This window comes from Sinocyclocheilus anshuiensis, unplaced genomic scaffold (genome assembly GCF_001515605.1).
Source record: "Sinocyclocheilus anshuiensis isolate Anshui unplaced genomic scaffold, SAMN03320099.WGS_v1.1 scaffold1082, whole genome shotgun sequence".
Lineage (NCBI taxonomy): Eukaryota > Metazoa > Chordata > Actinopteri > Cypriniformes > Cyprinidae > Sinocyclocheilus > Sinocyclocheilus anshuiensis.
Window position 1 is genome coordinate 2,387,868 of NW_015542379.1, and position 14,444 is coordinate 2,402,311.

The following is a 14,444-nucleotide window of genomic DNA, read 5'->3' on the forward strand; positions in this document are numbered from 1 at the left end:
ATTATTATTATTGTGATTCTATGGAAAGTGTTTTGCAACATAGCTCAATAGTTACTTCCTCAGGTACAAACTTTATAAATATACACTTGCACCTAACTTATCTAACCTTTGTTAGATACTAAAATTCAGTATCAAATGACAGGATATATAGACAGACAGACAGACAGACAGATAGATAGATAGATAGATAGATAGATAGATAGATAGATAGATAGATACCCTTACCAAAAAGTAGTATACTTCAAGTTTATTTTATTAAGTTTACTTAAGTAAAGTTCAAGTATATTTTAAGTATACTTTATGTAGTAAGTATGCAAATATCAGTGTACTAGTAGTATACTTGTAAGTGTACTATTTCAATACCGATACTGTTATTTTTGGTACTTGCCGATACTGAGTACCGATACCAATATTTTCATTGCATTTGTACATTTTTAAAATATTGGGTACAGAAACCAAAAGAGTATGTATAATGTTAGTTGGTTAACTTAATTTATCAAATAGATACAGTCAAACCAAAATTTATTCAGACACCTTCAAAATTTCTCACATTATCACAGTTTATTCGTTATAGTTTAGAAAATTATAATACAATATGACAAGAACTCAGAGTTAAATTGTGTCAGAACAAATTCAGCTTGATAATGTCATATAACTTTGATAGAAAAGTATGTAATGGATTACAATAAAGCAAAAATTATTCATACAGCTGTCAATATGCTTACCAGCTGGCGCAAATCAGCTATACAGGCATTAATACAGAATGTTTTATATTCATTGCATACATATACTTCGTAGACATCTTTAATCTCTAATAACTCCATTCTGCTGTCTGTTGTCGGTGTTTCTTTGTCTGAATATGGCACTTATCACATGCTGTGTGGTATCGGCGTTTGGTATCGGGGCATTTTAACGAGTACGAGTACGAGTACAGGAGCTCAGTATTGGTGCATCCCTACTTTTAAGTATACTTTAAGTATAACAGTAGTAAATGCTGAGTACACAACTAGTTTACATCTATGTTTTTAGTTTGTACTGCAACTATACTAAAAGTGAACATAGGGATACTGATAGTTTACTAATTAAGTACTTGTAGCATTGTCAGTACACTTTGAAGTATATTTTCAGTAAACTACTAGTTTAGTAGTTATGAGTATACTCGTAAGTTTTCTTTAAGTGAACTTTACATCATACTTTAAGTATACTACTATGTCCCTATTTAGGTATTATTTTGTCTATATTTTGTTAAATGACTATCTGAACATACAAAACATCAAAAGAACAAGGTATCTGCTTGTAAACAAAAACATTGTATTCTAGCTTCATGCATTCTTTTTTTAAACACTTGAATGTGGGTAAGTTTTATAAATAAAACATTTAAAAAATAAAGAAATAAACAAGATTTTGAACAAAAAGCTGGAAAAAGACTATTAATTTGGTTTAGAATGATAATCAAAACGTAGATGGAGTCGATAAACACCCCAAAGCTTGACAATCATTATTAGCTCTTCATCGGTCGACATTTTATTCCATAACATTACACAGTTTTGATGCTGTTTTATGTCTGATGATCATGTTAGAATACATGTGGAAGCATCGGTTGTTTCGGTTTCTTCTTCATTTGTGTTTTTTTGGAAATTCTGTACAGAAGATGTGTAATAGCGCCCCCTACCAGATAACAATGAAAACACGGATTCTCGGAGCACAAGTATAACTCAAATATATTTTGACTATAAGTCAAGTATAAGTCAAGTATACTTAAATGTCATTTTAAGTATATTTCTAAGGAGTACATAAAGCCCATGTCTGAGAAGTACATAAAATTAGACTGAAAGTATACTTTCCTATTTTTAGTTGAAAAGAAGTATACTAATAGCACACTTGAATAAACGTCTTTTTTGTAAGGATAGATAGATAGATAGATATGTAGCCCTCTCTCTCTCTGCGTGCTAACAGGCCTCTAGCACCGCCGCTGCTACTCTGCGCTGTGTTGTGTGTTCGTGGGTGGTGGTAGAGAGGAGACACGGACAAAGATTAGATAGAACTTCTCAAAACTTTGCCTTTCGCTCCTCATCTGTCTCTCAAATTTAATTTTACCCCCAAGAATTCATCCCTGCTTAAATTTCTGTATAATTAGTGCAGGCTTTTAAATAGTAATGCCCACCGTGAGAGAATATTTAAATATTTCAGATAGAGTTCTAATTAACTTTAGTATCAAACTGAAAGTGCGCGGCAAATTGTTTCATGCTGCCAAAGCAGGTAGCATGCGGCGCAGCTCCGCAGACACAAGAGCTTGACTGTCGCCTTCACGCTTTCTCTTTGCCAAATTTAGCCTCTTCTGTTGATGCTTGAAACATCAGTCTGCCTCCACCCCTTCACTTCTACCCCCTCCCCTCAGCACCCCCCTCTTAATTAACCTTCTTGCGGTTTTGCCACTGAAATTAAAAGTGGGAGAGGAGAGAAGTAAAAAGGCATCTAATTAATTGCACCATAAAATGGTGGGAATTAATCAGAACTGGAGGTGCAGGATTAAATGAGTTAATCAAAGAATGGCTTTTAACCCCAGGAACAAAGACAGAACTTTACACTCCTTTTGAGGGAGATGGGAAAACAAAGCCGCAGAACACTTATCTCTCTTATAGGGAAATTAATACGTGGTAATAGGCGGCGAAACGTGTGGCCGTGCCGGTCCTCAATTATTACGGCTGATTCGAAACACCTTCCAGCGACGGCCCGCGTTTAAAAACGTGTTAAGGGACTTTGCGATGGCATGCTAATGTTGCCTAAATTATTAGTATCAGTGCGCCTTGAGGTCTAATCAGCAAATCGCTGCCGCTCCCCCCCACCACCCACCGGACGTCAACCTTAATTCCACACATTTTTTGTCTGCACACTTCAAAAGGATGTTTACTGACATTTGCTAACCTTTAAACCCAGTAAACGGCTAGATGAGGCCAACGCAGACACTTTATTTTCAGATTCTGACATTTGACAAGGGACAGGCCCATTTGACATGCACATACAGCTGAGGCATTGTGCCTTAAAACACACGTCTAGTTTTGACATTTCTAATTCTGTCTCGGGCCTCATTCTTAAGCTGTATTCTCCACTCCTGATTCCCAGCCTTCACTTCCTGTAGAGAGAGTTGACACGCTCCAGGCTGCACCACCAGAAATTATCTATTTGTAATTTGGAGCTATTTTTGGCCCGGTCCTGGTTAAGTGTTGAGTCCTTGGCTGTTTCAGGCCCCATTCAAGATTAATGACTTCAGACAGGCCCTGAGCAATGAGGGAAACAATCTGGACTGTGTCAGGCAGGATATTGCATTGACACATCCTGTGGCTGACAGCTTGTGTCTTTCAGCTGGTGAGGTGAGCACCTAGTCTGCGGAGCAACAGCCGTCACGCTCGCTGCTCCACTCTCTGACAAACACAATATGCAGTACAGTATGGAATGGCCTACATTTGGTGAAACCCTTTCAGTAGATTCGCAGTGGCAATTCGATGTATTCAGTCTACCTGGTATTTTTCTTTCTTTCCATATTCTAACATAAGTATTAATGCAAACATAGACTCATTAAAAAATATGCCTCTGCCTACATTTTTGCAAAACTCTAAACTCAAAATTCACTGCAGTAAAACGACAGCATTTTTTATTCCCTTCCACACAAGTCATGATTGCAGGGGCAGATTCTTGATTAATAAAGGCATATGTTTGTGAGGTATCTTGCACTTCAAAACACTTTTAACATGACTGATTTGTAAACCAACACATTTTGATGTTTGCATCACATAACCAGCTGTGTAAGTCTGGCTTTTCTGACATAGTAAACTCGCTCGGTAGCGCACCCGGTACAGCATTGCACTTGTGATACGAAACACTCGGGTACAAGACCTGTGAAACACAAGTCATGATAAACGAGCTCAAAGACTTGTAGACGCAACTTAACATGGCATGGTTGCTTAAGAAAATGTGTTTTTATTTCACTCTTGGTTAGATTTAGTGTTGGTGGTACGTTTAAATGTGATTTTAGCACCACGATACATATAACAACCAAAATAATAAAAGGTTGACAGATTAACATTAATTTAAAATTGAATTTGCTTTTAGTACCACTCAATGGACATTTCATTTTGAAAGTGTTGCTAAACGTGTAAGAAGCAATGCAATATCATTCTGCAGAAATCTAGCCACAGGCACATTTTTTTTGCAATGAGCCTGATCATGTTACTTAATTTATCATTTAGAGCTTTATTTATTAAATGGGGGGGGGCGGGGGAGGGGCGGGTAGTAATATAGCAAGACTAATATTGAAATTAATAAGTATTAGTATGAATTGCATATACTAGTACAACCTATATTGCAGACTCGTATTGTCTAGTGCGGACATCTCACTTTACTACAAATTGTGAAAACTAAGAATAAAACTAAAAGTGACTAGCCTACTTAATATAAGTTTGCAAAGAAATAACAAGTTAAAATAACAAACAGTAAAGCCCACTTTAATAGCCAAAATAGACAAAGCAGACAACAAAAGCTTAAATAGTCTCCTAGTTAGCTAGCATAAAACAGGGCAAGACCTTCATTCATCATCATAAACTTGCATGTGACACGCAAGCAATGTAACACAGACTGACACAGGAAAACACTTCCTTTTTTGTAAACCTCACAATGATAAAATACTCAATGCTCACAAATAGCAAATGTGCTCAAGGAGAAACACTAATAAGCCAACACAAGCTATTCAAATGTTAAACAATCCTCCCGATCACATATACACATAAAAAATAGCCCTATAGCATGAACAAATACATTTCAATGGGATGTACAGTAGATGACTTTCTTGATATAATGTTAAGCTATTAAACAATCTTACTTATTTGACTACCCGAAAAGCCTCTTTTTCAGTTTTTCAGTTTTTCAGTTTCAGAAAGGTGAGAAATGTGGCTTTGCTGGAAGGGTTTCTTTATCAAGGACTCTGTGGCACCCATAATAACACATTCTTAATATGCTTTAAATATATGCCTCTCTCTTTTTCTCCTCCTCTCTTCTGTCTCACACTCTTACTTTCCTTTTCTTTTTTCTCTCTGTTGGTGGGATGGTGAGTGTGAGGTTTCATTACTATATTTCAGATCGGTGGCAAAAAAAAATAAGAAAAAAAAAATGAGTAAGTAATTACTACTATTAGCGAGCTCCCTATCACTGGCCTATGCAGTGACGTGACTAATTATTAGCGAGTGACTATTATGGCTCAAAAGTACATTATTCTTCTAGATTCTTTGGGGGAGCTGATTACTTTAATACATAGTCTTATAGAGACACAGATGGGGTCTTGACTGGCCACCCACGCAAGTCAACGCTTCTGGCATTAAAAGGCCACGGGCTGCTGTGGGGGTTTGGCTGAAGCGACATTTTATTGGAACACTTTCACATGCTGGAAATTACACTTTCATAAGGGAACAGTGTACAAAGATAGATTTTGGTGGTAAAAACATAGCATATATATATAGTTTTCAAAAAGTAAATGGTGTTACCCACAAGCTTCAAATATATTTAGAATAATTGGAGAAAGCTTAGCATTACTGTCCAAAAAGACTAGAGATGGATTTTTAAATATATATTTTAATACATTTACAAATGCACAAAATATACAGTAGTGCATCTCTCCCATCATTCTGCAACACAAGCCAGGAAGAATGCTTGCTGGGAAGGCCAATTTATTCTGGTGGGTGACTGTTTTGTTGGCCATGCTGGTTAGCATCTCTCTTTCTCTCCGCCTCTCTATGAATCATTGCTGTGTGGCAGAGAGTGCATGTGGATTCTGTCGAGCGCTTCCAGATGGAGCTCTATGCTGGGCAGGCAAGGCCTAGCGCAGACTATGACCACTGGAAAAGAAGATTGATTTCCTCTATGGGGTACGACATGCCACGCACCAAAGCTTCACTCTCAAGCTGCACAAAGGAGCCCCAAAACATGCTGTTTTCTCCCAAAAACAATCGGTCCATGTGCAGAGAGACCATGAGCACAGAACCGACTGTTTGTCTCCATTTCCTGTGGGCAGCTGGGGAAAAAAGGACTTTTTTGGAATGCCAGCCTTGGGATTGATTTTAAATTATGTTGTTATGTGCTGTCTTTCACCCTCAACACCCATGACTGCAACTGAAAAAAATCACCAGTTTAGCTTTTCCTTTACTTTCCATATAGTAACATCCATAACCAGGGTATTTATTTATTTAAATAACTGTATTCTTTTTTTTAATTATTATTATAATACATTGTATGTGTAATTATTTCCTAAAATAAAATAATAAAATAATAAAATAAAAAATAAAATAAAATAATACGGCACAATTTAACTGTCGATAACCCTACTTTATTCTCTTCCTGTAGACTCTTCTTCGAGATGGCCGAAGGGAGAGCACTGTAAGCACCCTCTGCATTTCAGCCTCCAACATTGAAACCGGGCAGAAGATCATCTGCCGGGCGTCCAACAAGGCCGTGCCCAATGGGAAAGAGACCAGTGTCACTATTGACATTCAACGTAAGTGATGTCACTCTCAGATTGTTTCCTTTTTTTCATTTACTTTCACAAAGTCAGCATTTTTCTCTCTCTTTCGTTTTGGATCATGCTTGCTTTCCACTGAATTTAAACATCAAAATACATTGTGATACTAATCTAAGAGTACTTAGATTTTCAGTATTAATGGGAGCATTGTCTGCTGGATTGTCATAATTAATGTAGATTGCCAAATCCTCTTGCGATAAATAAAAATGTGCTGGTATTGTTAACAATTCAACATCGGCACAAAAAGTCACCACAATGTTTCTTCTAGTAACCCTTGAAAATGTAAACTCTAATCAGTTATCATGTTTTTTTCTTTAAATATTCAGTTAAAAAAAAAAAAAAAAATCACATTTACTTTCACATCTCACCCACTCATTCTAGTTCTTTCTGTCTGCCCGTTTAGAGGAAATCTCTTCTCATGAAATTTCAGAGAACAATACCGTTATACTTGCATTGCTCGAAGCCTCGAACCCTCATCAATAATGTTAACTATGACTAATAAAGCAGAACATGGTATTTAGAGACCCGTTACTAGTGACAGATCCGTTGTGCAACTTTATGCAGGCACTGTGGAGCAGAGCAGATATTAAAGATGATTAACATGTGTTAGTGTTGCACCAGCTTAAACGCTTGCTTGCATGTGTTTATCCAATGCAGCAGATAGGAGATATGGTATAGTAGTATTAGTAATAGTACTATTTCACATAAAAATAATACTGCAAGGATATGTATTTGTTTGTTTGTTTATTTATTTATTTATTTTTCACTTTGCAGTAATGGGAATTACATAATTACATGTCTGTGCATTACAGGATGGGTGTATTTATTAATTAATTAATTAATTCATTCATTCATTCATGCATATGTATTTATTTATCACAAATGCAAATGTTATATAGATAGATAGATAGATAGATAGATAGATAGCATTCATAGATAGAGAGACAGAGAGATAGATAAATAGACATTTAATGATAATGAAGCCTATTTTTAGGATATAATTTTCACATGATCTTCTTTTTTTCGTATTTAAGACTATATTGTATTATCACCAAGCAACAGAGTGTGAACACAGACAGGCGGAGATATACAAAACACAGCAAAACGTTCAGCTGTAAGAAATATTAGGACTAACTGTTGTATAAATTTATGACATTCCCTCCACTCATTTCTGTGTCTCCCACTCGCTCTACTCCAAATGCTCTGTATACGCGTAGAGACTGTACACTCCACTGCTGTCCAGATCTGCTCCCTATTCCACCGTCTGTGTTTTAATTAAACCACGCGAGAAATCAGACCTACTGTAATTGAACTCAGCCACAGAGCAGACAAATTTGCCAAGTCTCTGCGCTCTCTAATTTCATTACACCACTCTCACCACCTCTCCATGGAAAGATGGAAATATTTCAAATGTATCACAGAGACGAGCAGTCTTGTTGCAAAATTCTGCACGGCTGAAAGGAACATCCCTGGGAGAGAGGCAGGTGAATGTGAAACGGGAGCCGTGCAAAGGGGATAATGAGGTTTTTCAGAATTACATGCAGTCAGAGGCCCAGTCCGCTTTTGAATGACTAAATGAATACCCGTCTGAGTGGGATACATTTACATCACCCTCCTGAGCTGGAGCTCTGCAAAGCATGAGACATTAACTCAGAAGAAGGGAACAAATAGAGACGGTGAATGGTAAGCGATGACGACAAGCTCTCCCTCTGAGGATCAAATACTAGCAGGTGTTTAATGAATAAGTTATGGCGGTATCGGCAGGTGGGACGAAGCTAAGGATGCAAACCCGTTGCGAAAGGGTACGAGTGTTTCCACTGGCACATCCTCCAGGCCACAAGGGGGGCCGTGTAGCCATGCAAATCAGTTAATATTGATGAAGGACAGCTGTCTGCCGATGCACAAAACAGATGATTCAGGGTAAAGAGAATTGCGCACCTCACACACCACTGCAGCACGCAACCATTAAACTCACCGAGATCATGCCAGTGGAAATTATCTAAGCGTTTCATATGAATAAATGAAGCTGATGCATAATTACATAAAAAAGTGTGATCTCACAAGCATTCCCTCCACTGTTCAATTATGAGTATGTTTAAGGGTGAAGTGAACATGAACCACTAGTTCTATAATGACAGCTCTCTGAGAGTTTAGCATGGTAATGTGCATGGCAATGTTAATGTGTTTTGGCGGAATATCTGCTACGCTGCTGCTGCGGCAGAGCAAGTACCGAGACTTGCTACTGCCAATACATCCACAGACATTCTGCTGTGAGCATGTAGGAAATACTGCTGCTGCACATATGCATGAAATAACCCCCATATAAAGTATGGAATCGCCCCATAGCAGATCTATACAGGTGGAGCTGGGGAAGGTGGAGCGTTTCTAAAGCACACTGCAACTGCTACAGCAAGCTCTAGCTGAGTATTTGAATGTTGAGCAGCAGCTCTTTGGCTGCTGATGAGAAAAGAAAACAATCAGCTGTGGCATGTGAATAATGATGTGATTATATCAAATTGAGTTAGAACCTATCGGCCTGTCACTGCAACTGCTACAGCAAGCTCTAGCTGAGTATTTGAATGTTGAGATGAGAAAAGAAAACAATCAGCTGTGGCATGTGAATAATGATGTGATTATATCAAATTGAGTTAGAACCTATCGGCCTGTGCCATCTAGAGATTCATGACAGAATTTTGTATTTGTAAAGTATTATACAGACCTGGTTCTTCAAAAACCGTTAAAAGTGTTAGAATCAGGTTTAGAGGTGGTAGTCATAGTTGGTTGTAGGTTTACATTTCACTTAATATCAAATATTGTGTATGTATATTATAGTTGTTGGGCTGTATAGTCCAAAAAGTAGTGCCAGATGTTTGGGAAATGACACAGATTCCAAATTTCTATATGTGAATTAATTCCAGAAATGTTTTCAGTGATTTCAGTTCTCAAAAAGGGAGAAAAAAAGCACACTTTATAATAAACAGTGCAAAATAAAGTAAATTTTATTTTGATTAATAGTATGACTTTCAAAATACAAATATAATGTTTATGAAATTAAATTAAAGACCACTTAACTCTTTCCTCACCAGTTTTTTTTTTTTTTTCACTAATATTTTTTATAATTTTCACAAAATGTTCATGGCCACCAGAGCATTTTGTTGTATGAATATCTGAACAAGAAATATGTCAAAAATAAATAAATAGATGATAGATAGATAGATAGATAGATTGATTGATTGATTGATTGACCTCTACTAGCTCTTATGGCTCTTCTAGGAAAGTAAACAATTATAAATAAAGAATGTATTTGCCATACTCCCTGAAAATCACAATAAACAACATGTAGGCGAGGACAGCAGTGCCCAGACTTGGCCTTAGCAAGAGTAATGAGAATGAAAAAGAAAAATCAATAGGCTTTATTTTACTTTTTCTCTTTGTGTATGTGGTGTGCGTGCGTGTGTAGCAGGATCGATGTTGTGAGTGCAGTGCGGTGAACATGTTGCCATGTACCATGTACCCTACACAGGCTGAGACACAGAACAGACAGAGAATCGATGGCTGACCCCAGGTGAACGACAGATATTCTTTCCATCTGCCTGTTTAAGGGAGTGACAAAAGATTAAGATGAGAACCTTAAAGGAAGAAGGGAAGCAGGAAAAGACTAGAATATCGGACAGAGACTTTGATATATTACTTTAGCCAAATGACAGATACTTACTAAGACTGACAGCTCCACTGGATGAATAAGGAAAAAATTAAATAAAAAAAACAACCCATGAGGGATGTGTGTGCGTGCATTTCATCACATCCATCCTCTAATATGCCCACTCTAGCTATTGTCAGTCCTCGTTTAGAGTCCACTAATTGACCACTTGGTTCAATGTGATAATGTCATCGGCCACAAAAGTAATTAAAGGCTTTCTGGATTTTTCCTCAGCTCAGATAATTCTCATTCTGATCAGCACAGACCTCTGAGACAGCCGCTCGCTTTTGGTCAAAATGAGCCCTAAATGAGACGAGTCCAAATATTATCCACCGCATTACTTCTTTGCTTAAACTTGTCCAGTTCAATGCATTTCCCTGCCTGTATTTCCAGTAATCATTTAAACGCAGGAATTAGATTGACTTCAGAAATTTTGCTAAACATAAGCCCCGCTAGGATAATTTGACCTGAGGTTAAGCGAATTAGCATCTAAATCTGAAATTTACTGGGAAATCAAAGTGGGCATTTCTTTAAGTTCCTAAAGCTGAAGAAAAACCCAAACTTCCTATGGCATTGGCTTTAGTGGGGTCACATCACTCGACAGCAAAACCAGCTGCTCTCGCAAATCCGGTGTATTTTATTCCCCATGCACATTATGGAAAACAGATAGATAGAACACATTCACAGTATTTTCTGGAAAAAAATAAATAATGTGTAACCTAACCCCTGCACTTCACTGCATCTCTACTTCAGCTTAATTTTCGAAGTTTTCAAAGTTTTCCATCTTGATATTATTTTAACTTTATACCTTGAATGGAATTAGATGCACAGCTGGGCTATAATTAGATTAGTGAAGGAAATAACAAATTATATGCTTTAGCAATGCATTATTCATTTAGAGAGTTTGACAGACAGCTCCTCGGGGCAAAAACTGCAGACTGTTTAAATTCATTGCACAGAACTAAAGCGCTAGATCAAAAGCACTACATCAGTGTATCCCTTATGAAGTGAGACGAAAGCTAAGCTATAGTGTACTGCATAGTGTACTCAGTGATTGTACTTTTCCGTTCGGGGTACTGTAGTTTGCACTTATTTGGGTTTCCTACCATCACAAACAATCCGTCAACTTTTCATATAATTAGAGTTGCATTTCTACCTAAGGATGTTGATTTTTAGAAGGCAGCTGTCTAAAGTTGTGAACTAGAACATAGTTTGTGTAACATTATCAATATATTATTAGCTGTTTAATAATGTAGTCAAGCCAAAGGACAATGATATCAGCTTTGTGTCTGATGTTGTAGAGAGTAATACATACAATGCATTATGATTCTGATACATGGACTTGTAGAGGACAATGTATAATTCACTCTTCTCATTTCTTCTTCTTCAGAAACAGTTTCTGGTTCAAACACATATGGATGAATTAATCTAATATTGCCACTTGCCATTGTGTACCATTTGATAAAGTTAACTGAGTGAAAGCGGATAAGGTAGTATGAGCTGGTGTGATTTAATGGAGGCGGGGCTAATTTTCATATTCACGTTTCCCAGTATACTTAATGAGGCAAGAGTGTAGAGTTATATTCAAGCCATTTTAAGACATTAAGACAGTATTTTATTAGGAAGAAACTTTGAATATGCAATTTTTTGATTATCAAAGATGAGTTTTAAGGCATAAAATTAGTGACTGCAGTGGGATTTTAGGGCACACAGTAAATTAGTGATACATAAAGAGGATTAAGTCATTGGGCCTCATGCATGAAACACGAGCAGAACGAATTTTTGTGTGGCACACAGTAAATTAGTGATACATAAAGAGGATTAAGTCATTGGGCCTCATGCATGAAACATGAGCAGAACGAATTTTTGTGTAAATCGTTCGTAAAGCCGTTCTAACGTAAATTTTCGGATTCATGAAAGTGTTCGTATTTTCAAAATGTTAGTTGGTAAGAAAGAAATTTACACTTACTCCCTACCACGTGTAAATGGTGCGTAAAACGTTCTGTGTTCTTTTTGGCAAACTGATGACACTAAATTTTGATGCACTGCCATCAGTATGGCCTATTAGTGTTTTTAGCATTTATGCAATATACCGGAGCCAAACCTGAGAAAGTAGAACAGAATATTCCACTGCGTTCATGGACACGCAATTTACGTAGCTGTAATTCATAGGCGGGGATTATGCTAATTGTGAATGAGCGTGCATGAGCGCCCTATTTACGAATTATTGGAATTAATTAACATACGCATGTTTAACTATCAAATTTGATGTGTACGAAATGTTTGTGAATTCGGAGGAGAGTTTTCGGGAAGGACCATTTTACGCGCAAATTACTCAGAATTTACTCCTTTATTTACGAATGTTTCATGAATGAGGCCCATTGTGTGTGTGTGTGTGTGTGTGACTTTCTACATTGCTTATAACTTTATACATTACTTATATTGAAAATACCGGCCAGGATTCACTTACTTTGTCACCAAATAAACTCACTGCAAAGGACCTTAATATAGACGCGTGAACTGTGTTCGCAGACAGTGCAAGAGTTGATGTGGGATCTCAGTGTCAGTGAAACACGCACTGTGGCACAGATTCAGTCGAGTTATAAAGAGATTAAATCGCCCTCCTCCCGCTGATACGAGGCCATCAGCTCTCTCTTTCTCACCGAGAACAGCTGGCCACTGTGACCCAGGGAGAATGGAAATCAAGCTTTAAGAAAGACAGAGAAGCCATTTTCTTTGGCACCTTCCTCGCAACTCTGGGGAAGTTGGCTGATTGTTCAAAACCGCCATCTGCTCTTCGCTTTGAACTTCCGATCAAAAGCTGTCATCTCACCACTGCCCCCTCCCCAACCCTTTTATTTTATATAATTATTTTTTTTAGATCGCTCCTCTCCTCCAATCCCATTGTTTCGGGGGCTGTCATTGTTGCAGCCGCGTTTCAGACCTTCGTGCTCTCCCTGCTGATGAAGCGGAGGAATTAGCGGAGCTGCATTTTGATGGCCTGTCATGTGCTGCCCAGGCCGGAGAGACTCATGCATTTATACATCAAAGTGACAAACAGACTTCTTTATTAAGACACTGTCTGTCCATAGATTTGGGGGTCACAGGGGGTCTTGGCAAGCTTCTGCCAGCCTGCCTCTGGAGCCAGGGCCTTTGAGAAGCACTAGTCAATCCTCTAGGGCCAAACGTCCATCTAAAATGCTTATTTCATTATTTAAAACAGAAAGTTAATGTCTCTCTTCAGTTTTGTCATAAGTAGATGACACCTTTGATGGCTTTCCTGTCCCTTTCCTGTCAAGGGTCACTCTCAAAAGACGTGAACTGACATCAAAGGCAATCATGATGTATGTGCTTCAAAACAGCTAAGGCCAAAATTAATGTTAACATCATTCAGTGTTTTTAAAGGGACAGTTCAGCCAAAAATGTAAATTCTGTCATCATTTATTCACCAAGTTACTCATACAAGTTGTTTCAAATGTGTATGAGTTTCTTTATTATATTGATCACAAAATAAGATATTTTGAATAACATTAGTAAGCAAAATGTAGCCATTGATTTTCCATATTATTTTTCCCCCTCCATATCATGGAAATCAATGGCTGCCAACAACAGTTTGGTAACCACCTTTTTTTTTCCCTTATGATAAAGTACACAATTAAGCTCTTATTTAAAGGGGTCATATGATGCGATTTCAAGTTTTCCTTTCTCTTTGGAGTGTTACAAGCTCTTGGTACATAAAGAAGATCTGTAAAGTTGCAAAGACTAAAGTCTCAAATCCAAAGAGATATTCTTTATAAAAGTTAAGAGTCAGCCACACCTACCTAAAACGGCTCGTTCTAACACGCCCCCACATATCTACATCACTATGTGGAAATATTAGCATAATGCCGCCCAAATGTGCACGCAAAGAAAGAAGGCGTGGTTTCAGGAACAGCAGTAGTGTTGATGCAGCCATGTCAGGGAGACGCTGTGTTTCAGTGCGAAAGCAAAAGCACTTTATTTGGCCTTCCGGAAGTAGATGCAATTAGGAATCATTGGTTAAGATTTATTTACAACAGAACAGCACAACCCAGATGTTCCAATTTGTGCAACGCTGTGCATCCATTTATGGATGACAGTTTTTTGAACCTAGAAGAGTACAAGGCTGGCTGTGCACAAAGGCTATTTCTAAAAAAAAAA

The 14,444-nt window shown here is 37.7% G+C and overlaps 1 protein-coding gene across 8 annotated transcripts in view; it reads left to right on the forward strand.

Annotated features, from left to right (window-relative positions):
* Positions 1-14,444, forward strand: part of kirrel3b (kirre like nephrin family adhesion molecule 3b) — a 201,267-nt gene that overhangs the window by 147,183 nt on the left and 39,640 nt on the right. For all 8 annotated transcript variants that reach the window (XM_016491561.1, XM_016491562.1, XM_016491564.1 and 5 more), the window contains exon 5: positions 6,391-6,541. In XM_016491561.1, the coding sequence (XP_016347047.1) occupies positions 6,391-6,541 (151 nt within the window). The remainder of the gene's footprint in view (positions 1-6,390; positions 6,542-14,444) is intronic.